Source organism: Ceratotherium simum, chromosome 1 (assembly GCF_057802395.1).
Source record: "Ceratotherium simum simum isolate JZ-2026a chromosome 1, ASM5780239v1, whole genome shotgun sequence".
Taxonomy (NCBI): Eukaryota; Metazoa; Chordata; class Mammalia; order Perissodactyla; family Rhinocerotidae; genus Ceratotherium; species Ceratotherium simum.
The window spans coordinates 1757851-1785172 of NC_141900.1; the positions used below are offsets into that span (position 1 = coordinate 1757851).

Below are 27322 nucleotides of genomic sequence, written 5' to 3' on the forward strand. Positions count from 1 at the left end.
TTAGTAGATATTAACAAATTATGGAAGCTCCTCTCCTTCATCTCATTCCCTTGTGGGAGCTCCTCCCTTTATCTCATTCCCTCGTGGGAGCTCCTACTCTTCATCTCATTCCCTCGTGGGAGCTCCTACTCTTCATCTCATTCCCTCATGGGAGCTCCTCCCTTCATCTCATTCCCTCATGGGAGCTCCTACTCTTCATCTCATTCCCTCATGGGAGCTCCTCCCTTCATCTCATTCCCTCATGGGAGCTCCTCCCTTCATCTCATTCCCTCATGGGAGCTCCTACTCTTCATCTCATTCCCTCATGGGAGCTCCTACTCTTCATCTCATTCCCTCATGGGAGCTCCTCCCTTCATCTCATTCCCTCGTGGGAGCTCCTACTCTTCATCTCATTCCCTCGTGGGAGCTCCTACTCTTCATCTCATTCCCTCGTGGGAGCTCCTCCCTTCATCTCATTCCCTCGTGGGAGCTCCTACTCTTCATCTCATTCCCTCATGGGAGCTCCTCTGCTTCATCTCATTCCCTCATGGGAGCTCCTCCCTTCATCTCATTCCCTCATGGGAGCTCCTCCCTTCATCTCATTCCCTCATGGGAGCTCCTACTCTTCATCTCGTTCCCTCGTGGGAGCTCCTCTGCTTCATCTCATTCCCTCATGGGAGCTCCTCTGCTTCATCTCATTCCCTCGTGGGAGCTCCTACTCTTCATCTCATTCCCTCATGGGAGCTCCTCCCTTCATCTCATTCCCTCATGGGAGCTCCTACTCTTCATCTCATTCCCTCGTGGGAGCTCCTACTCTTCATCTCATTCCCTCATGGGAGCTCCTCCCTTCATCTCATTCCCTCATGGGAGCTCCTACTCTTCATCTCATTCCCTCATGGGAGCTCCTCCCTTCATCTCATTCCCTCATGGGAGCTCCTCCCTTCATCTCATTCCCTCATGGGAGCTCCTACTCTTCATCTCATTCCCTCGTGGGAGCTCCTACTCTTCATCTCATTCCCTCATGGGAGCTCCTCCCTTCATCTCATTCCCTCATGGGAGCTCCTACTCTTCATCTCATTCCCTCATGGGAGCTCCTCCCTTCATCTCATTCCCTCATGGGAGCTCCTCCCTTCATCTCATTCCCTCATGGGAGCTCCTACTCTTCATCTCATTCCCTCGTGGGAGCTCCTACTCTTCATCTCATTCCCTCATGGGAGCTCCTCCCTTCATCTCATTCCCTCATGGGAGCTCCTACTCTTCATCTCATTCCCTCGTGGGAGCTCCTACTCTTCATCTCATTCCCTCATGGGAGCTCCTCCCTTCATCTCATTCCCTCGTGGGAGCTCCTACTCTTCATCTCATTCCCTTGTGGGAGCTCCTCTCCTTCATCTCATTCCCTCGTGGGAGCTCCTCTGCTTCATCTCATTCCCTCATGGGAGCTCCTACTCTTCATCTCATTCCCTCGTGGGAGCTCCTACTCTTCATCTCATTCCCTCATGGGAGCTCCTCTCCTTCATCTCATTCCCTCATGGGAGCTCCTCTCCTTCATCTCATTCCCTCATGGGAGCTCCTCTCCTTCATCTCATTCCCCCTGTGGGTGCTCTGGCTCCTTCGGCCCAGGTTCAGGCAGCACTTCCTGCCCAGCCACAGAAGAAGTTCTCTGGTCAGAAGGTTGGAAGCACATAGATTCTAGGGGAGTCCTAAGCTCCAGACCAGACCTCTTCCAGAGCTCCCTGCATCCATGGGACTGGTCACAGGAGCCCTGAGGAGCTTCACTGCCACCTGGATGTCCTTCTGTAGAGGTACATGCTCACATTTGGCCACACTGGAGAGGAAGTTATATAAAATTCAGGTGTGGACGAAGTGTCTTCCGTGTCCTACTCTTAGCTGTGCACAGCGTCAGCTGCACCGGCCTCCTGCAGTGTCTTTCCCAGTTACATGGCCAATGAAAATAGCGAGCACAACTCAAATGCAAAACCACAACCAGTGTTCAAGTCAACACAGAAACATGTGGGGTCCCCTGCTTACCCCACCCGACAGTTCTTGCATCCCAGGTTGGGCTCTTGTAGCCTCTCCTATTTGCAAGATATTCTGGAACATTGAGAGGGTATACAGGTCTTTACCACTGACAAACTTAACTTGTCCTTTTCTAGATTAGGAGATTTGACCCTGAAGAAGTTAAAGCGAGCTTGCTCAGAAAGACACTCTGGTTTCAAAGTTGTGGCTCCAACTCAAGAGTCCTGGAGGCAGGTAGAGGCTCTTGTGGGCTGAGGGTCTTAGAAGAAGGTGTGCTCTGCCTAAGTCCCCGGACCACTATGCCCTTGGAGCAAATTCCGAGAACAGCCTGGTTAGCAGGTCTCGCCTCCCACTCAGCAGGGTGACTTATGGCTGGGAGGGGGAGCCCCAGCAGTGTTCTTGGTTTGCTTTTTTTTTTTACTCTTTGGCATTTGGGTTTGCAGAATAGTTGGACCTCCAAAATAACGTCCCTCAACTGACTACACAGCAGTGGGTAGAAATGTGGGGAAGGCCACGCATAGGCTCTGTGTGCTGGAGGTAGTAAGGAAGATGCACCGGTTTACTAAGGAAGATGCACTGGTTTACTTTGCGTCTTTTTGTGTACACAGCTTGTCTGGTTTTTGCCAGCACTTTCAGGGTGCTGCCTGCCTCTTAAACTTTTTAAAAAACTGTAAACAGCATCAGTGGGGTTTGCAGAAGGAAGCTGTGGTTTCTGGTCTTCCTGTTCATTCACATGTTTTTTTTAGAGGAAGGGCTAACATCTGACCATATTTTTCAACAAGATCAGAAGTGAACACAGGAGAATGCACAGTAACTGTCGGCAGAGAGGGAGGAACCAGAATTCCTCCAAAGAAATTCCTCTTCAAACCGATTTTCCAACGGGGTGTTCCATGGAGAACGAGGTAGGTGCAAGTCCAGCCAGGAAAGAACCGTCTAGAATGATTGCTTGGGTCCCTCACGGGTGCATTTGTGAGCCAGGAGGACCTGATCCTGTGACCCCTGCTCTGGGAAGGTTGGGTGGAGAGTTCCTGCTGGCTTCTGGGTCTGAGAACCAGCGGCTGCGGGTGGACAGTGAGCAAGATGAGGAGCCATTTGTAGGTTGTCGGGTTCATCCATCTTAAGCCAAAGAATAAGAGGCCAGAGTGTCATGGCTGCCGAGCAAGAGCAATCTTCATGTGGATTTTTAGTCAATTTAGGACCCAAGATCTGAGTTGGAAATGATTTAGGGAAAAGGTCAAGGAAAAGAGCACGCCCACACCAACTTGAGGTGTTGGCGCCAACTCGAGCCTGGACTTTCGTCCTTGACGCCCATGGGAGAACCGGGGGCGCTGTGTGGTTGTCAACAGAGCAAATTGGCAGCAGTGCAGGAGGTCCGGTTCACACGGAGTCCTGAGATGGGGAACTCACGGTCTATAGAAGGGTTGAGGGCACTGGCTGTGTTGTGCTCATCTTTAGGCCTCTGTAGCACCTAAGAAAGGTTCTTTTTCTGTTGGTAGGCACCTGAGTACTTAACTTTTTTTAATGAGATAGCTAATCTGTTGACTTGTCTTGTGGTAAATACTGGAAGTTAGTTGAAATTAAGATAGGCAATGTGGCAATGCAGGTGAAAACGGAAGGTGCTCCTTGTCATGGAGTAATACTGGAAGTTAGTTGAAATTAAGATAGGCAATGTGGCAATGCAGGTGAAAACAGAAGGTGCTCCTTGTCATGGAGTTTACAGGAGGGGCTTTGTCACAGTGCCTTGTACACCTCGGGCAGGTATGACTCTGTAGGGTGTAGCCACTGACCTGCCCAGCTGGACAGAATTGTAGCTTCAGTTTTCTGCTGAAGCTGGCCTCTTGGAGCGGTCTGCCCAACCCACACTTGGCTTTGATGCCTCCTCCAGTCGTGGTCCGCACCCCTGCCTAGGCCTGATCACTGCAGTGTGGTAGACCTCTCTCCCCTACTAGACTGGGGCCCCTGGAGCAGGGACGGGGGTTCCTTCGCATTACACCCCCAGTGCCAGGCATACCAAGCACTCATTAGACATTTGCTGAATGCTGAACTGAAGGACCCCCGGGCCTTGCACTTGGAAAGTCCTTGTTCAGGGGCAGCTTTGTGTTGTTAAATTACAGGACTAAATAAGATACATACGAGAGAATGCCTGAACACTGTCCCCGAGGCGCCCTGGGTACCTAGTGTGTTTCCTTCCCTCCTAGACTTCATGCACTTTCTCCAGAAAATGCTGCGCTTGGTGTTGTGCACGTGGAGCCAGTTGGTATGTGTCACCTTATTATTAACTTTCGTCCCCAAGTAGAGGCCACTGTCCCACCCATGAAATGCATTTCTCATTGTAGATTAATAAACAGATGCTCTGACAGAGAAGATAGCCTCTAAGAATTTGTTTAGGAGATGCAGTAACTCAGAGCCTGGTCACCCCAAGTGAGTTGATAAATTGAGCTTCAGTTGAATAAAACTCAGGGCCAGCTGTTGGCACCTGGGCCCTCTTCCAGGAAAATGTTGAGTGGACCAGAGTTAGCGTGTGCATGTTTGTCTAACTAAGAGCTACATTTTAGGTTTCCAACTTCAAAAGTTGTTTCAAGCATAAGATGGAAAATATTGCAAGAATATTGTAAGGATCTAGGGATCATTTCCAAGCCAGTCCAGAAGGTTCTGCACAGTTATAAGAAGTGGCATATGTTCCACGTGAGAAGTCTGCACAATGCTGGGTGGTGCCTCAGAAGCCCTGCCTTCCCTCCCTGTCTCCCTGCCTTGGACCTTCGGCTGATTCCTTCAACCCTCAGGGCTCCCATTTCCTCATGAGAGACTTAGGCACACATGGACCCCAGTTGCACCCCAGTGCCGGGGCTCCATTCATGAAGTGAAATGGCATCTAGTTTTGTGCTCCTTCTTGGGGCTAAGTTGGTCCTTTTGTCTTTTGGGGTCAAAGATTATAAGATCATTTTGGTGATGATGAACATGAGCACTTAATAAAAACACTTGTTGAATGAAAAATGAGTGATTGCACGGGCTAAAACCACTGTTCAGACTCTGTGTTGATCTGGAGAATATTCCAGTGAATTGAAGAATCCATGATCGTTTACTGGAATCCTGATTCTGTGTATCAAAATTATTTCTTAGTTTATTTTTTCAACCAGAATTTCCCTTTACATTTTCATGTTCAAAAGCAACATCAGTTCCAAAACCCTGAGTGCCCTCCTGTTCATTGTGTTTCTGGAAAAGCGGAGAGGCCCCCCACCATGCCTGCTGCCCCCCAGCTCCCAGTGTGTGTACTTTCCAGCTCCCTACAGCAGGAGTGGGGTGTGCATCAGTGCAACACGCCCACTGTCCTCGGGTAGAGCAGCCACCCCCCGTTCTGTGCTGAAACGGTGAGGTGGCAGAGGAAAGCTGCTGGGTTTGCTGTGATGCGTTTCTTTACCTAATGGTTTCGACATTCTACTTTCTAGGAAGGCTTCTCCACCAGTTAAAGTTATTTGGGCCATTTTTTTGAAAATCGTATGGTGCCTGGTGTCTTCAAGGCTAAGGGCGAGGCTGGGAAGCTGTGCCTGCTCCCAAATCGGTCATGCTGAGTTCATGCTCAGCCATGTGGTCATGTGTGGGGCCCAGGTTGGAGGGGCGCCTCCCCTGGGAAGCACTTTGGTGGTTCCCTTCGCCTCTGCCAGCCTGTGAGCAGCTGGAGGATTGGCACCACTATTTGTCATGGTCTGTGCCTTGTTGCCAGAGTAGCACCTTTAAAAACAGGCCAGTTTGGCACAAAGCACACCTTTGAGGCATCTGGCTCGTTGTTTTCATGTTCTTCTGCTTTGGCCTGATTTCCCCTGCTTGACTGACCTCCTTGAGGGTAGGAATTAGGTATCATTCACCCTCAGGGCCTTCCTGATGCCTGGCCGGCATAGGCACCAGAAACATGTTCAGTAGCCAGCTTTTGTCACTCCCCCAAGAGGTGCTGGGTCCCAAGAGGTGAAGGAGGGAGAGGGAGTTCGGTTTGACATAGGGAAAACTGTCAGACGGTAGGAGGCATCTGCAGGGAGTTGTCCTGGTTTCCTTGGCCTGCAGGGGACCAGACAGAAGCCGCTTATCTGCCCGCAGAGGGTCTCTCTTTAGGGTGGGTTGCAGGACTTGGGCCCTGGGGTCCTTGCCAGCACAGACTACTTCTGTGTGCAGACTGTAATGTGTGACCTGCACCTCAGCATTAAAATAACAGCATGGGTTGCATGCAGTCTGTGGACCTGGTGATTTGGCACGGGCTTCTTGGTGAGAGGCTGGCTTTGGCAGTGCCTTGTCTCAGAGTTGATTTCCTCTTGCTCTCAGGTGTAGAGGAGAAAGGGGTGAAACAGCACACGGGTTGAGCTGAGCTGTTTGCGTGTGCCCTCAGGTTCAGAATCAACCACGGTCTGTGCTGCAGCTAGTTATGATTCAGGAGGGTTAGCTTTGTGGGGTTGCTGGGTAGAAATGGTCTAGGGACAGATGTTTACCTCTGGCCAATTTCCACTTATATATACCTCTGGAGATTGTAAGTTTTAAGAGGTTCAAGGCTTGTGTTATGAGCCTTGGTATTTCCATAGCCCTGGGGCAGTGCTGCACACATCATAGGAACTGGGAGGCTATCTGCAGACAAACGAAGGATCAAGCAGAACCTGGCTGAAGAGTCATCTGTTTGCCATCTGATCCGTCGGGGGGCCAGCCAGAGAGGCAGTCACAGTCCACTATGGCCTGCCTGCTGTAGGGCTGGTGAAACGTGATGTTTGCATTACTACATTTCCAGGGTCATTTTCAACTTAAAGTTAACCATTGGTGCTTGTCTGGCAAATCGTGGGTGACCATTTCTCACCAGCCCCCATGTGAACTCCACACAGAGACCACCTGGTGCAGACACCACCCCCAGGCTATCACCTGAAGTGCCCCCATCCTCTACCACTCACCTAAATCATCCTGGGGCTGAAAGTTCCTGTGGGATTGAGAAGAAGGAAGCCTGAGCGGACCCCAGGGGCAGTCTGTCTCAGAGCTGGGGTCAGGCAGCGCAGGTGCCTCAGAGGAGCCCTTGCCGTCCGTTCTGCAGCTCGTCTGTGAGGCTGTGGAGATGATATAGTCATCTTATGATGATGTTGCTTGTCTTGTCTTGCTTAGCTTTTCACACTTTTATCTTGTCTCAGCTTAAGTGTAAGCAGCCATAGGCAGGAACTATACTCATCTTTAAAATAAAACTTAATGTTATGGACAATTTCAAATATAAACAAAAGCCGAGAGAAGTAAATGAAGCTCCGTGTGCACAACATACAGCTTTGATCGTTAGCAGCCCTGCAGGTCTCATGTCAGTGTTCCTCCACCCCTGGCCAGAATGCTGAGGGGCTGTGTTGGGATAGGGTGGGGTGGGAATGAGGGGGTGCTCCAGGGTAAGGAGGGGGGTGCTCCAGGTTGAGGAGGGGGTGCTCTAGGGCAAGGAGGGTGCTCGAGGGTGAGGAGGGGGGTGCTCCAGGTTGAGGGGGTGCTCCAGGGTAAGGAGGGTGCTCCAGGTTGAGGAGGGGTGCTCCAGGGTAAGGAGGGGATGCTCCAGGGTAAGGAAGGGGTGCTCCAGGTTGAGGAGGGTGCTCCAGGGTAAGGAGGGTGCTCCAGGTTGAGGAGGGGTGCTCCAGGGTAAGGAGGGGGTGCTCCTGGTTGAGGAGGGGGTGCTCCAGGGCAAGGAGGGGGGTGCTCAGGAAAGGTGGGGGGTGCTCCAGGGTAAGGAAGGAGGTGCTCCAGGTCAAAGAGGGAGTACTCCAGGGCAAGGAGGGGGATGCTCCAGGGCAAGGAGAGGATGTGCTCCAGGGCAAGGAGGGGGCATGCTCCAGGGCAAGGAGAGGATGTGCTCCAGGGCAAGGAGGGGGCATGCTCCAGGGCAAGGAGAGGATGTGCTCTAGGGTAAGGAGGGAGGTGCTCCAGGTTGAGGAGGGGGTGCTCTAGGGCAAGGAGGGGGTGCTCCAGGGTAAGGAAGGAGGTGCTCCAGGTCAAAGAGGGAGTACTCCAGGGCAAGGAGGGGATGTCCTCTAGGGTAAGGAGGGGGGTGCTCCAAGTCAAGGAGGGAGTACTCTTGGGTAAAGAGGGGACTGCTCTAGAGTAAGGAGGGGGGTGCTTCAGGATAAGGAAGGGGGTACTCTAGTATCAGTTTTAGTAGATCAGTGGAATAAAAGCCAGATATCCAAGGGCTGAGTATTTTGAGGTAAGGAGTGCGAGCCGAGGAGCAGAGGAGGAAATGTAGCCTCTGGCTAGAAGAAGGCACTGTGGTCAGGAAGAATGTTGGAGTTCACTTTGTGGAACGTTTGTTTTATTTGGGGTGGCCTTTGCTTGTTGGTTGACCTGAAGTTGCAGAGCTGAGTGTGCTGGTGGGTGTGGGCCGGGCCCTGCAGGGTCCGCTGGGAGACCCCGAGGCCTCATCTGCCTCTAGTGAGTGGGGGAGTTGCTGCACCTCGACATCTGCTAGATTGATGGGCTGACGAGGTGCCTCACAGGATCGTAGGTTCTGTGATGCTGCTTGGTGTGGGATTCGGTATATGGCTGAATTTCCCCCATGCAGAGGAGGAACAGAAATGAGAGCTTCTAATAAATGTTTGGCGACTTACATATTTTATGTAAGTGTTGGTTGGGGCTAGCCCTGCTTTGGGTCCTGGCTGCCATGGGAGCTGGGTCCCTGGCGAGGCAGGTAGCTGTAGATCACAGAGAAGATGGGAAAGTGACCTCGGTCTGGTGCGGGCCACCACCTTTGGATTTTGCCTGCTGTGTGTGGTGACGTTTCCCTGCTGAGGCTGCGTGTTGGTGTCTCGTTTTCTCTGGTTTTATGTTCCTTTGGGTGACTGGGAGCAATGACCCTCGTGTCTGGGTGTGCTTGGTGGCCGCGGCGTGACTGTTGGAACGTCTGTACCCTCGGAGGGCGCTCCTGCCACGTAACGGAGACAGAGAACAGGCCTTTTCCTGGATGCACAGGCGAGGCCAACTTTCTTCTCCTGCCCCTTGTCTCACTCTGCAGATTTGCTTTGACTAAAGGATTAACCTCCAGGACCTTCTAGGCCTTGACTAGGGTGTGAGGTCGCCCAGGTACTGATCCTTTCCCTGAGCCACCGAGGTCCTGGTGGAGGGCAGGGAGTGCAGAGAGCACAGGCTGCGCTCCTAAAGAAGAGGGAAAGAGGTGGGACTGGCGGCCGTAGGCTGTTGATGCCAGAACCCTGGCCCCACCTCCCCTGTCCTCTCAGAGGTCCTGGAGTGAAGTGACCCAGTAGAGCTGGGAGGGTTCGATGATGCTATGTATGTGTCTTTGGGGGCATTCTCCCCTTTTCTGCCCTCTTCTCACCTGGTGAGGTTGCTAGCCTTGAGAATTTATTTGCCCTTGACCTTCTCACGGTCCATGAACAGGTGAAGGACAGGCCCTTTGGTGCCGAGGCAGCACTGGGCCCAGCCTCACCCTGGCTGGTGCCTGCTGGTCCGTGGAACCTAGACCTCCGGCCTGTGCATCTTTGGTGCTTTTCTCCCTAAACCAGCCTGGCCAGCCCCTGTTTGCATGGGGACCGTGGTAGTGGTTTTGCCTACTTCTGCTTTTTAGCCATAGGTACGACGCAAAGCCTTTGTAAATAATGAACTCCAATCATTGCCGTTTCTGCCTGCAGCCTGGAATTGTGTCGCCATTTAAACGAGTATTCCTAAAAGGTGAAAAGAGTAGAGATAAGAAAGCCCATGAGAAGGTGACAGAGAGGCGCCCTCTGCACACTGTGGTGCTGTCCCTGCCTGAGCGCGTCGAGCCCGACAGACTGCTGAGCGACTATATCGAGAAGGAGGTGAAGGTAAGTCCACAGCCGCAGGATGCGCCTGCCCATCGCCAGCAAAGGCCGCTCTGATCCACCAAATGCTGCGGCTCAAGAAACTCGTCCCCACGCACACCTGTGGTCGTGCCTGTGGTGTTGTGTCTGATGACTGGGTACCCAACCCCAGACTTCTGTCTTCTGGCCCCATTTCTGGTTCTTTCTGCAGTAGCAAGCTACCTCCTTTTTCTTGAAGGCTGGCCATGTGTTTTGGTTCTTTGGTCAAGGCTTAAAGCTGTTCCATGTGTCATTGTCACAGCTCAGGATGTGGGTCTCCTGAATCCTGTCAGAGCCTGTGCCCAAACCCTTGTGGATAAACATGACGTGCACCAGTGTATTTTTGGTCCCTCCCCCAAACACACTACAGTGGGAATAAATGAATGAAAAAGTATAAAGCTACGAGGTCAGAGAGAATGGGAAAGGAGACAACAGTGATGAGTGAGGCCCATAAGCTTAGAGAGGGAACCCATGAAGGTGGGACAGTGGAATTAGCAGAGCCAACGGAATTGGGCCTGAGTCCCTTCAGAGGACACAGAGCTGTCAGCTGAACCTTGGGGATTGGAGAGGGGTGTGGGGCAGTTTGTGACCTTGGGAGTCAGATGAGAGGGGAGGTGGGAGGTCTCCCCTCCCAAAGTTAGGGAAACTTTGGGTGTGGGGACACCTGGCATGGAGGAGATTGGGGGAGACCCAGAGTGAAGACAGGAAATTAAATCAAAGCCTCTGTACAGAAAGGTGAGAATCTCCCTTTCTCTGCCAGGCTTTCAGAATGCCTGCAACCAGGCCTCTCCCACAAGAGCATCTGTGGAGGGGGCTTCTATTGGGAAGCTGGGCAGCCCGCAGAAGTGCTGCCTGGTTACTGACCCTGGGGCTACCACCAGCTAGCCTGGGAACAGCCAACGGTTGGCAGCTTCGCCTGTGCACACGGCTTCTGTCATGGGCAGCCAAGGAGAAGTGTACTTTTGAGGAAAATGTTTAACCCAAAGATAGAGTCAGAGACATAAACCTGAATGAAACAGCAACAATGCAGAAAATAGAGGGAACAATATAATATTGTCAGGAAGATAAGAGGAAATATTGTTAACTATGAAATAACAGGATCAACTTTTAAATAAAGAAAAGGTAGCCACAAGAGCTTTTGGAATTAAAAGTATCTTAATTGTGTATCTTAAAAATTCATTAGAGGAGTTGAAAGATAAAATCAAGAAAATCACCCAGAAAGAATAACCAAAAGACACAGAGAGAGAAAATTAGTAAACAAAAGATGAGAAAGAGACAAAAAGGAAATTACAGGATCAATCCAGGAGGTTCTACATCTGACTCACGAGAAGAAAGGATGGAGAAAAGAGTGGGAGGAAGTTATTAAGACAGTGACGCAAGAACGTTTTGCAGAATTCACCAATGGATACGACTCTTAGACTGAAAGGATCCTGTCATAATGACTAGAAAGTCGGGTCTCTAAAATGTGAGCCCGCAGAGCCCATTCTGAGGACGTGACTGGAGGATGTGCTGCGTCTTTGCACAGGGACACACCACGGAGGTGGAAGATGTGGATCCAGAACTAGGGCTCAGCAGAGCGGAGGGAATTCCAAAGCCAAGGTCCAGGACGAGAATGTGAGGAATAGGCCTGAGCAGCTCTGGGAGAGGGGACACAGATGGTTTTATATGTTTAGGTAGAGGCTGCTGAAGAATGGGGAAGAATTAGAACAGTGTATAGAGAAGAAAGCAAGTGGAGGGAGGGCGGGTCCATATTAAACCATGAACATGAAAGGTTGGGGACTTCTGCTTCCAGGAAGGGGGAATAAATGTACTTTCCCTATTCCTCCCATTAAGTACAGCTAAAGATCCTGGATGTTATATATGCACAACCATAAGAAGACTGAAAGGTAGAGAGAAGGCAGACCAGCCGGGACTTTGGGACCCACGGAGTGAGCTGGTGCTGAGTTCCCGGAGTTCTCTTTTCCTCATGTGTCCCAGACTTGGAGCTGAAGAAGCCACAGCCCAGCAATGCCAGCAGGTGCAGACAGAACCCCGATGAAAGCTGCTCCCTCTGGCCAAAGGGACAGGAAAGGGACAGCCTAGCAGAACAGAACATGTTTAACAATACCTGCTCAGCTCCAACTAAACGTGACAGAAAAACCGTGGCCCCACATCTACCCTTGCCAGGAAAGGCCAAGTAGGGGCCTGGGCCCACCCAGAGAAGGCCGAGTAAGGAGCAGGGACTTTCACCCCAGTGAACCCTGGGTGGAACTGGGGTGTCATTGGGGGCCACAAGAGAAGCCTGGACTTATGCCCTCAGACAGCAGTGATGAGGCACACACTCTCTTGTGTCACTGGGGCCTGTGTGGGGAGCCGGAATGGCCACCATGCCCCCTACTCAGGTGGCAGCCGAGGCCGGTGGGGAATTGGATCCTCTGTCTCCACCTGGCAGCAGTGGGGTGTTGTGCTCCCTTCCCACTGTGGGACTAGAGTGTCGTTGGAGTCCTGGAGAGAGGGGCTGAAAAACTGTTCAAAGGAATCATGATGGAAACCTCTCTGATTTGGCAAAAGAAAAACTTAGAGATTGAAGAAGCTGAGCACACCACAAACAGGACAGACCCGAAGCAGCCCACACCAAGACACATAGTGAGACTGCTGAAAAGAAAGACAGAAAAGTCTTTGAGAAAGAACACTTTACCCGTAGGGGAAAACGGTCAGAATGACAGCCGATTTCTCGCCAGGAACGACGGGACCAGAAGAAGTGATGTGACATTCTTCAAGTGCTAAGAGCTCCTTAAGAGTTAAGGGATAGTGAGAGAATTCACAAGTGCCTCTGCATGCTCAAAGGACCAACAAATGGTCCAATTCCTGGAAAGGCATGAACTCCCACAAGTCACCAATATGAAATAGATAATTTGACTAGCCCTATAGCTATTAAAGAAATCCAGTATCTAATTTGAAAATTCCCGTAAGAAAGTCTCCAGGCCCAGATGGTTTCTGGAGAATTCTATCAAATGTCTAAAGAATTAACACCAGTTCTATACAATCTCTTCCAGAAAAATAGAAGCGGTGGGAACACTTTCTAACTCATTTTGTAAGGGTAGTATTACCCTGGTGTCAAAACCAGACCAAGACAGTACAAGACGAAAGTAAATTACAGGCGTGAATATAGACACTTAGGTATAAATCTAACAAAACGTGGATGGGATTTGTGTGCTGAAAACTACACAGTACTGACGAAAGAAATCAAAGATCTGAGTAAGTGGAGAGACATGCCATGTTCGTGGATTAGAAGAGTCAACTAGTTAATATGTCAGTTCTCCCCAAATTGATATACAGGCTTCACACAATTCCTATCAAAATTCCAGCAATATTTTTTGGTAGATATAGACAAGATTACTCTAAAATTTATGTGGAAAGGCAAAAGAAGTAGAATAGATGAAATAATTTTGAAAAAGAAGAATAAATGAGAAGACAATTACCTGATTTCAAGATATGTTTTATGGCTACAGCCATGAAGACTGTGAGGTATCAGCAGAGATTGACACAGAGATCAGTGAAACAGAATCATGAACCCAGAAACAGACCCACACAAACATACCCAACTGATTTTTTTTTTAAAAGATTTTATTTATTTATTTTTTGCCCCCAAAGCCCCAGTAGATAGTTGTATGTCATAGCTGCACATCCTTCTAGTTGCTGTATGTGGGACACAGCCTCAGCATGGCCGGAGAAGCGGTGCGTCGGTGCGCGCCCGGATCCGAACCCGGGCCGCCAGCAGCGGAGCGCGCGCACTTAACCGCTAAGCCACGGGGCCAGCCCCCAACTGATTTTTGACAAAGGTGCAAAAGCAATTTATGGGAGGAAGGATGGTCTTCTCAGCAAATGGTGCTGGGGCCATTGGACACCCAGAGAGAAAAAGTGAACATCGTCCTAAACCTCATACAAAAAGTAACTCAAAGTGGACCGTGGACTTAAAGGTAAAATATAAAACTATAAAACTTTCAGAAAAAAACATAAGGAAAGTGTTCAGGACCTAGGGCTAGGCAGAGTTCTTAGAATTGACACAAAAAAAAAAAAAAAAAAAAGGAAAAACTGATAAACTGGACTTCATAAAATTTAAAAACTTTTGCTCTGCAGAAGACCCTGTTAAGAGGATTAAAAGACATGCTACAGACTGGAAGAAGAAATTTGCAAACTACAGATCTGCCAGAGGTCTTTTATCTAGAATAAATAAAGAACTTTCAAAACTAAATAGTAAAAAAACCACAAAAAGTCCAGTTACAACGTGAGCAAAAGACACGAAGAGACATTTCACTGAAGAAGATCTACAGATGGCACATAAGCCCATGAAAAGATGTTCCACACACTAGCTATTAGGGAAATGCAAATTAAAACCACGATGAGATGTCACTACACGCCTCTCAGAATGACTAAAGTAAAGAAATTAGTGAGAACGCGGAATGCTGGCGAGGATGCGACGGATCACTCGTGTGTGGCTGATGGGAATGTAAAATGTACAGCCACTCTGGAAAACAATTTGGCAGTTTCTTAAAAAACTAAACATGCAGCTGCCAGATGACCTGGCATTTGCTCTCAGGGTATTTATCCATAGAAATGAAAATTTACGTTGACAGAAGAACCTATACGTGAATATTCAGAGCAGTTTTATTCATAATAGCCACAAACTGGAAACAGCCCAGATGTCCTTCACTGAGTAAATGGTTAAACAAAGGAGGTCTGTCCATAGCACGGAACCCTACTCAGGCGTAAAAAGGAATGAATTACTGATACATTCAGCAACCTGCGGGACTCTCCAGAGACGTACGCTGAGTGCAAAATGCCGCTCCCAAAAGGTTACATACGGTTTGATTCCCTTTGTATAACATTCTGAAAATGACAAAATTGTTGAAATGGAGAATAGATTAGGCTTGCTTGGGGTTAAGGAGGAGACCAGGTGGGCAGGAAGTGGGTGTGCCTATAAGAGAAATGGGTCCCTCTGGTGCTGGAATGTTCTATGACTTGACCGTCTAGTCAGCGTCCTGGTTGTGCTGGAATGCTCAGTGACTTGACTGTGTAGTTGGCGTCCTGGCCGTGATGGAATGTTCTGTGACTTGACCATGTAGTCTTTGACCGTGTAGTCTGTGTCCTGGCCGTGGTGGAATGTTCTATGACTTGACCGTGTAGTCGGCGTCCTGGTTGTGCTGGAATGTTCTGTGACTTGACTGTGTAGTCGGCGTCCTGGCCCTGATGGAATGTTCTGTGACTTGACTGTGTAGTCGGCGTCCTGGCCCTGATGGAATGTTCTGTGACTTGACCGTGTAGTCGGTGTCCTGGCCGTGATGGAATGTTCTGTGACTTGACCGTGTAGTCGGTGTCCTGGCCGTGATGGAATGTTCTGTGACTTGACCGTGTAGTCGGTGTCCTGGCCGTGATGGAATGTTCTGTGACTTGACCGTGTAGTCGGTGTCCTGGCTGTGCTGGAATGTTCTGTGACTTGACCGTGTAGTCGGTGTCCTGGTTGTGATGGAATGCTCTGTGACTTGACCGTGTAGTTGGTGTCCTGGCTGTGATGGAATGTTCTGTGACTTGACCGTGTAGTTGGTGTCCTGGCTGTGATGGAATGTTCTGTGACTTGACTGTGTAGTTGGCGTCCTGGCTGTGATGGAATGTTCTGTGACTTGACTGTGTAGTTGGCGTCCTGGCCGTGATGGAATGTTCTGTGACTTGACCATGTAGTCTTTGACCGTGTAGTCTGTGTCCTGGCCGTGGTGGAATGTTCTGTGACTTGACCGTGTAGTCGGCGTCCTGGTTGTGCTGGAATGTTCTGTGGCTTGACTGTGTAGTCGGTGTCCTGGCCCTGATGGAATGTTCTGTGACTTGACTGTGTAGTCGGTGTCCTGGTTGTGCTGGAATGCTCTATGACTTGACCATGTAGTTGGTGTCCTGGCTGTGATGGAATGTTCTGTGACTTGACTGTATAGTTGGTGTCCTGGCTGTGATGGAATGTTCTGTGACTTGACTGTGTAGTTGGTGTCCTGGCTGTGATGGAATGTTCTGTGACTTGACTGTGTAGTTGGTGTCCTGGCTGTGATGGAATGTTCTGTGACTTGACTGTGTAGTCAGCATCCTGACCGTGATGGAATGTTCTGTGACTTGACTGTGTAGTTGGTGTCCTGGCTGTGATGGAATGTTCTGTGACTTGACCGTGCATTCACTATCCTGGTTGTGATGGTGTGCTGTCACAAGATGTTACACTTTGGGTGTAGCAGGATGAGGGATGCAATGGATCTCTATTATTTCTTAAAACTGCATGTGAATTTACAATTGTCTTAAAAAGTTTAGGGCCGGCCCCGTGGCTTAGCGGTTAAGTGCGTGCGCTCCGATGCTGGCGGCCCGGGTTCGGATCCCAGGTGCGCACCGACGCACCGCTTCTCCAGCCATGCTGGGGCCGTGTCCCACATACAGCAACTAGAAGGAAATGCAGCTATGACATACAACTATCTACTGGGGCTTTGGGGGAAAAAAAAAAAAAGTTTAAAAAGAAATAAAAGATGATGCAGGAACAAAATTGTGAATTCACTACTTCTTGGCATAGCAGTGAAATAGAATATACATAACAAAATATGATATAAGCACGAAGTAATGATTAAGTAATAAGTTATCTGACTTGTAAGAAGAAAGGAAAGAGAAGTGGGAGTGGTGATATAAGTGAGTTAAACCTTTCTCTACCATAACTGGAAATCAGCAGATCATGTCTTGACGATTCAAGCAGCAACAATGTAAAACCATTATGTAGAAAGCTGGCCTGGATCCGTTAGAAGACCCCAGAGGGGCTGCCTCTGGAAAGTGAGTTATAGGGTTGTCTGGGTTGGGACCAGAGATTGTTGGTTTTTAATATATGGTTTTTGGGACTATTTGCCTTTTTAAACTGCATACATGTTTTACTTTGATAAAATAAAAATAGTGACAATAACAAAGTCTGCTGGTGATGAAGAAACATTTACTCCCACATACTCTGGTGTGATTCTTTATGGCAAGTATTTTGTATTTATAATAAACATTAATAACATGAAGTTGAGAAGAACTTAATAGTAGCTTCTATTTTCTGAATGCTTACTGTATACAGCAACACTTTGACATTTCAAATACGTTTTCTCATTTAATTTTCACCCAGCCTTTATAAAGCAGAAGCATCCTTCCCATATTCTCTGTCTCAGGCTGTCATCTACTCCAGCGGGGCCCAGTGCAGTGCAGGCTCAGGCCCTATGAATGGATGCTCCTGGTTTTTAATTCTGGGGGCGGCAGTGGGTAATTAATCACTTCTGTGATACCAAACCCAAGACGCTTCTTAATGAGGTTTATTATTTCTTATTTATTGTATTCTTAAAATTGAATATGTAAGTTATGTGTGTGGTACAAAATTCAAATGGTACAAGGAGATCTTGGTGAAAAGAGGTCACCAGTTCCCTCTTGTGTGTCCCTGCATGGATAGTCTGTCCACACATAAGCACACGTGCATTTGTTCCTGAGTGATTACAGAGTGCGCACTTTGTACCTTGCTGGTTATATACAACCATATATCTCGGAAAGTGTCCACATTAGGACTCATAAAGTTGCCTCCTCCATTTTACTGACTGTATAGTATTCCATTATATGGCTGTACCATATTTTATTTAACCAGTGACCTATTCTTGCATATTTAATTTGTCTCCAACTGTTACACACACATTTTACTATTCCTATAGGATAAATTGCAGATGTAGAATGTAGAATTCAGGCTAGGTTACTTTTTAATTTGACAGACATTTCCAGATTGCCCTTCATGGAGGATTTAAGCCAGTGTATACCATCGGCAGTCTAGGTCTATGAGAATACCTGTTTCTCCACGCTCTGAGAAGCAACACAGTGACGCATAGAGTTTTTGATCTTTGCCACTCTGATGGTCATAAGATGTTTCACCATTACAGTTTGTATTTATGAGTGAGGTTGAGCATCTTTTCAACCGATCAAGAGTCAGAGCTCTTAAATATCTTTCTATAGCCATTTTTCTGTTGAGTGGTTGGTGGTTTTCTTACACATTTTCCGTAGCTCTCAGTGTGGCAGGTGAGCTCGCCCTTTGCTGCGAAGTTAGTTGTGAGGTTCCTTGTTTGTCACTTGTCTTTGTTCATAGGTGTCTTGCATTGGTTCTTTAGAAGCAAAGCTTGAAACTGGAGATGGTGTTCCACGACTTATTCAGGGCGTGCTCTCTGCAGAAGGAAAGTGAAGGAAGCAGGATAGGGCAGAGGAAGAAGGTCTTCGGGAACTGTACCTGCCCACTATGGGCAGGAGTGTCAGGGGACATGTGGGGGCAGCTGAAGACTACACAGGTGCCTTTCTGTCCCCATTATGTGGCAGCATCCCCACCTCCTCATCATGGTCAAGGCCATTTGCTCTTGCAGAACAGTAACTCCTTTCTGTGCTTGCTTGTCTGCTGCCATGAGGAGCCCAAAGTGACCAGCTAGCAACTGTAGTTTTAAGTTTAGATCCTTATTGTGTCCCCTGACAGAGCATTTTACCTCTAGAGCCAGGCTCTCAAAACCCACAGAGCTGAGAGTTGCAGAGACAGGGAGCCCACGTTCCCCAGGGTCTGTGGGATTGATGGTGATCAGAGCTATTCCTGTTTCTTCCATCGGACCCCAGACCCGTGCATTCTGCCCGCTGGAGACTGGAGACACAGTGTGGTGGCATGACTGTTGGTTTAAGACATGCCATGCATTCTGAAGAGGTGTGGCATCCTTTCAGGGTATCCTCTCTAGGCTGGCAGCTCCTGGATGGTGTGAGATTCTGTAGGACCGTTGAAGCCCGTGGACATGTGCCTGGTACTGTCCTTGGTCCAAGGTGATGTTATGTGTGTCCATGTTAGAGCTCAGATGCTCTGTGAGCCCTTGGGGAGTGAGAGTGGGGCTGGCTGGGACACTGCAGGCAGGAAAGGCAAACCCATACCTGGAGTCCATGTCAGTCCTACCAGGGAAGACCACTTCCCGTTGCAGAGTCCACTCGCCACCCGGAGCCTGTTTGGTCTCCTCGAGGGACTATGCCTTATCAGGGCTGCTGAGTCTGCCACCATGAGGGGCTGTAGTGCATTCACTTGTTCCCAAATACGTGAACCAAGCTTAGGCTTTCTGCCCTCTGCTGTGTACTGGGAACCCTTTGTGTTGCCATAGGGGGAAGCTAAGGGAGAGGCCTCAGTGCATCTCTGCTGAGGCCATTGGCTCTAGGCCTCCTGTTCCTGCAGCTGATGTGTTTAACATAGTCCTGGGGTAAGACCATGACTGTGTGCTTTCGTCCGTCCCATGTGGATGTGAATGGTTCCCGATGGGTTTGGAAGAGATTGCATTGCCCACTTTGATAGCTGCAAACCCTGTACCCAAGACTGTGCTTGTCTTAAGGTCCCATCTAGTTCAGTGTGTGGAGGTCCATTGTCACACACCACGATCCACCCTCTTATGCAGGAGCCAGGTGGGATGAGATGGAGACAGCTGACCCCGTGTCATTTAATTCTTGGAGGGCAGCGTGCATCTCTGCTTTTCTCTCTGGAAATGATACTGTTCTTGCTTTAGGACCATGGTCAGGGGCAGGGGGCTGGGATCAGTTTCAGGGGCTTCCACATGACCTTTTATACTTCAGTAGCTCGTATTCTGTGGGACATAGAACCAGTGTGAGGGTTCTGCAGGCTGCTAAGCATGTCTGTCCCTATTACACATTTAAGAAGTGGATCTGGTCCCAGTGGACACACTCTGAGGTGTACCTTGGCCTGGAGTCCAATTATTGGCTGACCCGTATTTGCCCCCATGCTAGCAGAGGACCTTGTTGGCTGTCTGGGCCTCTGAATATCAGCATCGTCTCAGACCCTCTATTCCAAAACCTCTAGGAGACTTTCCTTTCCCTGGTAAAGGACTGTAAGTCCCTGTGGAGAGAACGGGGGCAGCACTGCAGTGTACACTTGCTGTGTGACAGATTTGTTCTTGTGGGGCTTCGTCTCTCCTGCAGTCATGTTTCTGGGTCTGGAAACCAGGTCGAGGATTGACACTTTCCATTGGAGTGGCACCCTCAGTGTTCATGTCCTTGTTTGTATGCGTGAGGCAGTACCCTGGGTGGCTCCCAGCTCTCGCCCTTGGGATCTCCTCCACTCTAGGAGCCATCTCCATAGGTCCCTGCATGCCAGGCGCCCGCTGCCTACTACAGTGACCACACGTGCCCCTGCTCCTAGCGGCTAAGTGCTCTCCCAGGGTCCTGTTGTCCCTCTTGCTCCAGGGAGCCTGGTTGCCGGAGCATCTCGCACAGTTAGCTCCACCTTCAGAGAATGGCCACCACAGAGCTGCTCAGTGGTGTGGGTGCCCCTTCCAGCCCATTTGTTCCAGCTTATCGTTGAGAGGGGTGTCTTCCTGGCCCTCCCAAGGAGCAGAGGCTGCTGTGGGATTCCCTGTCTTACATGGTAGATCTCGTCCAGCATGCCCACCTCTGAGCCTTTCGAAACCTTTATCCACAGTTTGCCATGGCAGTTCTGCAATCTCCACTGTGTTTAACACGGGCCCTTACTTTTGCTGAGCTTCTAAGAGCCGTACAAGCAGCGTATTAGAGCCGTCTCGGGCCCCTTATCAGGGTTAAGTGCCGTACCATGGGGAGCGCCCCTGTAGACACGCTCATCCAGCTAGCATTCCATCCCCCTTGACCCAGCACCTGCCGTTCAGTGGCATTCAGTCCCTTGTCCTTCACTAGGACCAGCAGTCTCCAATCATGCTACGTTGAGATTTTACCCCAGGTATGGATCCAGCAGTGTTGGGAAAGGTGCCTATCCTATTTGAGGTCTGTGTGTTTACAAGCAAGAGGTGTGTGTGTGTGTATCTGTGTCTGCGTGTGTATCTCTCTTCCAACAAGCACGGACGGGCCACTTCTGCAGGCCCAGAGTGTTGAGAGGAATTGGAGGATTGAGGTTCTCAAGTGCATCCACCCAGGTGTCCCTACCCCAAGTCTCAGAGTCCCGCCCTTCCTGTCAGGGCCCATGCTGTGCTGTGGGAAACTTGTTGATCAAGGCCAATAGGTGGACGTTATAGGGAGGCTGACTTGGGCTCGGTGTAAAAATGGACTTCTGTGGTATCTTGTCAGCAGTTACCTTTGGAAGGACTTTCTGTTGTTTAGAGCTGAAACACTGAGCTCACCAGCACACACCTGTGTTGGCTGCAGTCCCTGTAAGGAACAGCAGTGGGGTTAGTAGGTGCCCGAGACCATCTGGCTGTGTCATCTTATATCTCATTGATACCAGGGCTGATTGAGCTGATGTGACTGCCAGTCGAATGTCCCCTTGGTCTCTCACATTCCATCACATTCATCCCTCTGTAGCTGTGCCCTCAGTGCGCTATGATTAGTGAGTCAGCACAGCATCCTGTGCCATTTCTCTTCATGGTGGATGTGGGCTCATCCCTGACATTGCTTTTTGCTTTTTTTTTTGGTGAGGAAGATTGGCCCTGAGCTAACATCTGTTGCTGGTCTTCCTTGTTTTGCTTGAGGAAGATTGTCACTGAGCTAACATCTGTGCCGGTTTTTCTCTATTTTGTATGTGGGACACCACCAGAGCATGGCTCGATGAGCAGTGTATAGGTCCACGCCTGGGATCCAGACCCGTGAACCCTGGGCCGCTGAAGTGGAGCTTGTGGGCTTAACCACTACACCACCAGGCCAGCCCCCAATATCCTGATATTGCTATTGGAGGCACTGGGCATTGGTTAGGACTGGGCAGGGGACCACCCAGCACAAGAGGGGAAAGGCCATTGTAAGAACTGTCCAGGAGGCACACTTTGTCCCATCTGGAGTTGTAACAAGGGTGAGAGCTGCAGTTTTCCTTTATTGATAAAAGTTGTTTTACTAATAATTTTTTTTTTTTTTTTGTGAGGAACATCAGCCCTGAGCTAACATCCGATGCCAATTCTCCTCCTTTTGCTGAGGAAGATCGGCCCTGGGCTGACATCCATGCCCATCTTCCTCTACTTTATATGGGCCGCCGCCACAGCATGGCTTGACAAGCAGTGCGTCAGTGCACGCCCGGGATCCGAACCTACGAACCCTGGGCCGTCACAGTGGAGCGTGTGCACTTAACCGCTACGCCACTGGGCCGGCCCCACTAATAAATATTTTATAGCAAAAAATATCTCAAGTGAGTAAGGACTCACCTGTCTCTATGAGAAAGCAGAATCCTTTTAGGAGATCTGTGAGCCTGAGTTTGAAGGGTGGTGCCATTATGAGAGAGGCGAGACTGCAGTGGTGACATTGTGTGCCCATGCCATGTGGAAGTGGGGCAGTGCTGTACGGTCCTGCAGACATAATACCAGGGCACTTTTATTTCAGCAAAGCACTGGGCGTATGACCCCATCTTAGTCAATATTTTTTACTGCCATTTGAATGAAAACACTAAATTACTAATTTTGGATGATATAAAGCTAGAAGTGATAGCCATTATACAGTATAATATTGATTATGATTGAGAGTTTTTAGCAAATGAAATTATTGAGTGAAGTCAATAGGAAAATTTTTTTATTGTGGTAAAATATACATAACATAAAATTTATCATATTAATTTTTAAGTGTACAGTTCAGTGGCATTAAGTATATTCACATAGTTGTGCAACCATCACTACCATCCATCTCCAGAACTTTTTCATCTTGCCAAACTGAAACTCTGTCCCCGTTAAACACTAAATGCCCATTCACTCTTCCTCCAGCCCCTGGCTACCACCATTCTACTCTCTCTCTCTATGAATTTGAGTACTCTAGGTCCCTCATATAAGTGGAATCATACAGTATTTGTCCTTTTGTGACGGGCTTATTTTACTTAGCATAGTGTTCTCAAGGTTTATCCGTGTTGTAGCACACTGCAGAATTTCCTTCCTTTTTAAGGCTGAATAATATTCCATTGTATGAATATATCACATTTTGTTTATCCATTTTATTGGTCAGTGGACGCTTGGGTTGCTTCCATGTTTTGACTGTTGTGGATAATGCTGCTATGAACATGGATGTACATATATCTCTTCGAGACCTTGCGTTCAATTCTTTTGGGTGTTTGTTTAGAAGTGGAATTGCTAGATCATATAGGAGTTCTATTTTTAATATTTTGAGGAACCTTCCATGCTGTTTTCCACAGTGGCTGCAGGATTTTACATTTCCACCAACAGTGCACAAGGGCTCCAATCTCTCCACATCCTCGCCAACACTTGTTTTCTGTTTTTTTTGATAGCCATCCTAATGAGTGTGAGGTGGTATTTCGTTTTGTGTTTTTTTTTTTTTTGTGAGGAAGATCAGCCCTGAGCTAACATCCAATCCTCCTCTTTTTGCTGAGGAAGACCGGCCCTGAGCTAAAATCTATTGCCAATCCTCCTCCTTTTTTTTCCCTTTTTCTCCCCAAAGCCCCAGTAGATAGTAGTATGTCATAGTTGCACATTCTTCTAGTTGCTGTATGTGGGACGCTGCCTCACGTGGCCGGACAAGCAGTGGGTCGGTGCATGCCTGGGATCCGAACCTGGGCTGCCAGTAGTGGAGCACGAGCACTTAACCACTAAGCCATGGGGCCGGCCCTGCTCGTTGTAGTTTTGATTTGCATTCCCCTAATGATTAGTGATATTGAGCATCTTTTCATGTGTTTATTGGACATAGGTGTATATTCTTTGGAGAAAAGTCTATTCAAGTCCTTTGCCCATTTTTGAATTGGGTTGTTGGTTTTTTTGTTGTTGAGTTTTAGGAGTTCTCTCTGTATTCTGGATATTAATCCCTTATCAGATACATGATTTGCAAATATTTTCTCCCATTCTGTGGGTCGCCTTTTTACTCTGTAGATAGTGTCTCTTGATGTACAGAATTTTAAAATTTTCGTGAAGTCCAATTTATCTCTTTTTTCTTTTGTTACCTGTGCCTTTGGTGTCATATCCAATAAATTATTGCCATATCCAATATCTTGAAGCTTTTTTCCTATGTTTTCTTCTAAGATTTTTATAGTCTGCTTTCAAGTCTTTTGTGTATATACCCAGAAGAAGAATTACTGGATCATATGCTAATTCTATATTTATTTTTTTGAAGACTGGCCATACTGTTTTCCATAGTGGCTACACCATTTTACATTCCCACCAGCAGCACACAAGGGTTCCAATTTCTTTGTGTTCTCGCCAACACAGTTATTTTCTGTTTTGATAGTAGACATCCAGAGAGGTGTAAAATGAAGTCTCATGGTGGTTTTGATTTACATTTCCCTAATTACTAGCAATATTGAGAATCTTTTCATGTGCTTATTGGCCATTTGTATATTTTCTTTGGAGAAACGTCTATTTAAGTCTTTTGCCTGTTTTTTAATTGAGTTGTTTGTTTTTTTGTTGTTCGGTTGTAGGAGTTCTTTATATATTCTGGATATTAGCTCCTTATTAAATATATGATTCCAGATGTTTTCTCCCATTCTGTGGGTTGTCTTTGCACTGTATTGATTGTGTTCGTTGATGTACAAAAGTTTTTAATTTTGATGAAGTCTACTTTACCTATTTTTTCTTTTACCATCTGTGCTTTTGGTTTTATATCCAAGAAGTCATTGCCAAATCTAATGTCATGAAGATTTTCCCCTACGTTTTCTTCTAAGGCTTTTACAGTTTTAGGTCTTAGATTTAAGTGTTCCATCTATTTTTAGAGTTAATTTTTATACATGGTGTAAGGTAAGGCTACAGCTTCATTTGTGTTTGGAGATCCAGTTTTTCCAGCACCATTTGTTGAAAAGACTATGCCTTCCCTATTGAATGGTCTTGGCACCCTTGTCAAAAATAAACCAACATGTATGCCAGTGTTTATTTCTGGGCTGTCTATTCCATTAGTCTGTATGTCTTTATGCCAGTCCCACACTGTTTTGGTTATTGTAACTTTGTAGTAAGTTTTGAAATCAGAAATTGTAACAAATGATGAAATTTAATACTGATAAATGTAAGCAAGCATCTGCATTAGGTGTACACGAGCAGGTAAGAGGATGGAAAGGTCTCGGCTAACCGCAGGTCTGTGGAAGCATTCTGGAATGTTCATTGGTGACAAGCTAAGTTGAGCCAGTAGTTAGACATGGTGCTTATTTGTTCTTAAACTGCTCTGTCAGAGGAGGATTCCCAGCCCTGTAGAGTGGGGAAACCAATACACAGTTTAGTTTTATTCCCTCTCCTCTGCTCCACCTTAGAGAAGATGAAACCTAAACCTTTTGGGAATGATTATGCATTTCCCTGTGGAGCTGCCCAGCACACACTGACAGTTTTTTGAAGGCAGCGTTTCTGAAGTTGAGGATGCTCATCTGACTATGCTCGGCTCGTATCTGCCACTGTGCTGTGTGTGTGCTTCAGGCGGTTCCTCTCCTCTCTGGGCCAGTTTCCTCCTCCATGTGGGCAGAGGGTTGCCTGGCAGAGCAGTAGGTGGACTGACTCAGGCCGCTGTGTTTACCTTGCTTGGATTCAGTAATCCCCAGAGTGGCCTGCCTGCTTGGTTCCCCAGTCGGAGAGGGCATCTGCAAACAAAGGCAGTTTTTGACTTCTTCCTTCCCGGTCTATACCTTTCGTTTCCTTTTCTTGTCTCATTGCATTAGCTAGGACTTCCAGTATGATGTTGAAAAGCAGTGGTGAGAGGGGACATCGTTGCCTTGTTTCTGATCTTAGGCAGTCTTTGAGCTTCTCATCATTAAGTATGATGTTAGTTGTAGGTTTCTTGCAGGTGCTCTTTATCAAGTTGAGGAAGTTCCCTTCTATTCCTAGTTTGCTAAGAGTTATTGTCATGAATGGGTGCTGGATATTGTCAGGTGATTTTTCGGCATCTGTTGATATGGTCGTATGATTTTTCTTCTTTAACGTGTTGATGCGAAAGGTTACATTAATTGATTTCCGAATGTTGAACCATCCTGGCGTATCTGGGACAAATACCACTTAGTTGTGGTGTATAATTCCTATTATATGTTGTTGGATTCAATTTGCTAATATTTTGTTGCTTCTGTGTTTATGAGAGATACTGGTCCGTAGTTTTTCCTTTCTTGTAGTGTCTTTGGTTTTGATGCTAGAGTAATGCTGGCCTCATAGAAAGCGTTAGAAAGTGTTTTCTCTGTTTTTATTTTTTGGAAGAAATTATAGAGAATTGGTTTAATTTCTTCCTTAAATGTTTAGTAGAATTCACCAGTGACCCTGTGTGGGCCTGATGCTTTCTGTTTTGGAGATGTTACTATTGATTCAATTTCTTTAACAGATTCATATGGATTAACAGATTATCCATTTCTCCTTATGTGAATTTTGGTAGGTTGTGTCTTTCAAGGAATTCCATTGTGATCTGAGAACATGCAGTCATGCATGGCTTAATGATGGGGATATGTTCTGAGAAATACGTTGTTAGGTGATTTTGTCATTGTGGGAACATGTGCGAACATCATAGAGTGTACTTACACACAAACCTAGATGGTGTAGCCTACTACACACGTAGGCTGTATGGTACTAATCTTATGGGACCACCATCATATATGCAGTCCGTCCTTGACCAAATCATCATTATGTGGTGCATGGTATAGTTTCTATTCTTTTAAATTGTGGAGGTGTGTTTTATGGCCCAGAATATACTCTGTTTTCAGGAATGTTCCATGTGAGCTTGAGAAGAAAGTGTGTTCTACTGTTGTTGGATGAAGTCGTCTATAGATGTCAATTATATCTGATTGATTGATGGAGTTGTTGAGGTCAGCTATGTCTTTACTGATTTTTTTGCCTGCTGGGGCTGTCCATTTCTGAGAGAGGAGAGCTGAAGTCTCCAACTAGAGTAGTGGATTTGTATATTTCTCCTTGCAGTTCTATCAGTTTTTGCCTCATGTATTTTGAAGTTCTGTGCTTAGGCATATACAGGTTAAGGATTGTTATGTCTTCTTAGAGAAACAACCCCGTTTTCATTACGTAATGCTCCTCTTTAACGTGGGTTTCTTGTAGACAACACATATTTATTTGGGTCTTGAATTTTTTATCCAGTCTGACAGTCTTTGTCTTTTTAATTTGTGTGTTCAGACTATTCACATTTAAAGTGATTATTCATATAGTTGGATTAATATCTACTGTATTTGATATCTACCGTATTTGTAACTGTTTTCATTGCTCTTGTTCTGTTTCTTTTTTCTTTTCTTTTTTTTTTTGCCCCCAAAGCCCCAGTAGATAGTTGTATGCCATAGCTGCACACCCTTCTAGTTGCTGTATGTGGGACTCGGCCTCAGGATGGACAGAGAAGTGGTGCCTCAATGCGCACCCGGGATCCGAACCCGGGCCGCCAGCATCGCAGCGCGCGCACTTAACCACCAAGCCACAAGGCCGGCCCTCTTTTCTTTTTTTTGGTTTTTGACTCTCTTTCTGCATTCTCTGGTTTTATTTGAGCATTTTATGATTCCATTGTTTCTCCTTTCTTAGCATATCAGTTATACTTCTTCAAAAAATATTTTTAGTGGTTGCCCTAGGGTTTGCAGT

General features: G+C 47.5%; 1 protein-coding gene across 8 annotated transcripts in view; it reads left to right on the plus strand.

Moving 5' to 3' along the window:
* The window catches only part of CCM2 (CCM2 scaffold protein), a 52048-nt gene that overhangs the window by 9509 nt on the left and 15217 nt on the right, over window positions 1-27322 (plus strand). For 2 of the 8 annotated variants that reach the window (XM_087429572.1, XM_087429767.1), the window contains exons 2-3: window positions 2742-2897; window positions 9630-9803. The exons of 1 other annotated variant lie outside the window; for it this stretch is intronic. In XM_087429572.1, coding sequence (XP_087285698.1) covers window positions 2799-2897; window positions 9630-9803 — 273 coding nt within the window. In that variant the 5' untranslated portion in view covers window positions 2742-2798. Of the gene's footprint in view, window positions 1-2741; window positions 2898-4133; window positions 4253-9629; window positions 9804-27322 lie in introns of those variants that run through there. 5 more of the 8 variants (XM_014793641.2, XM_087429922.1, XM_087429618.1 and 2 more) reach the window with 4 other exon arrangements.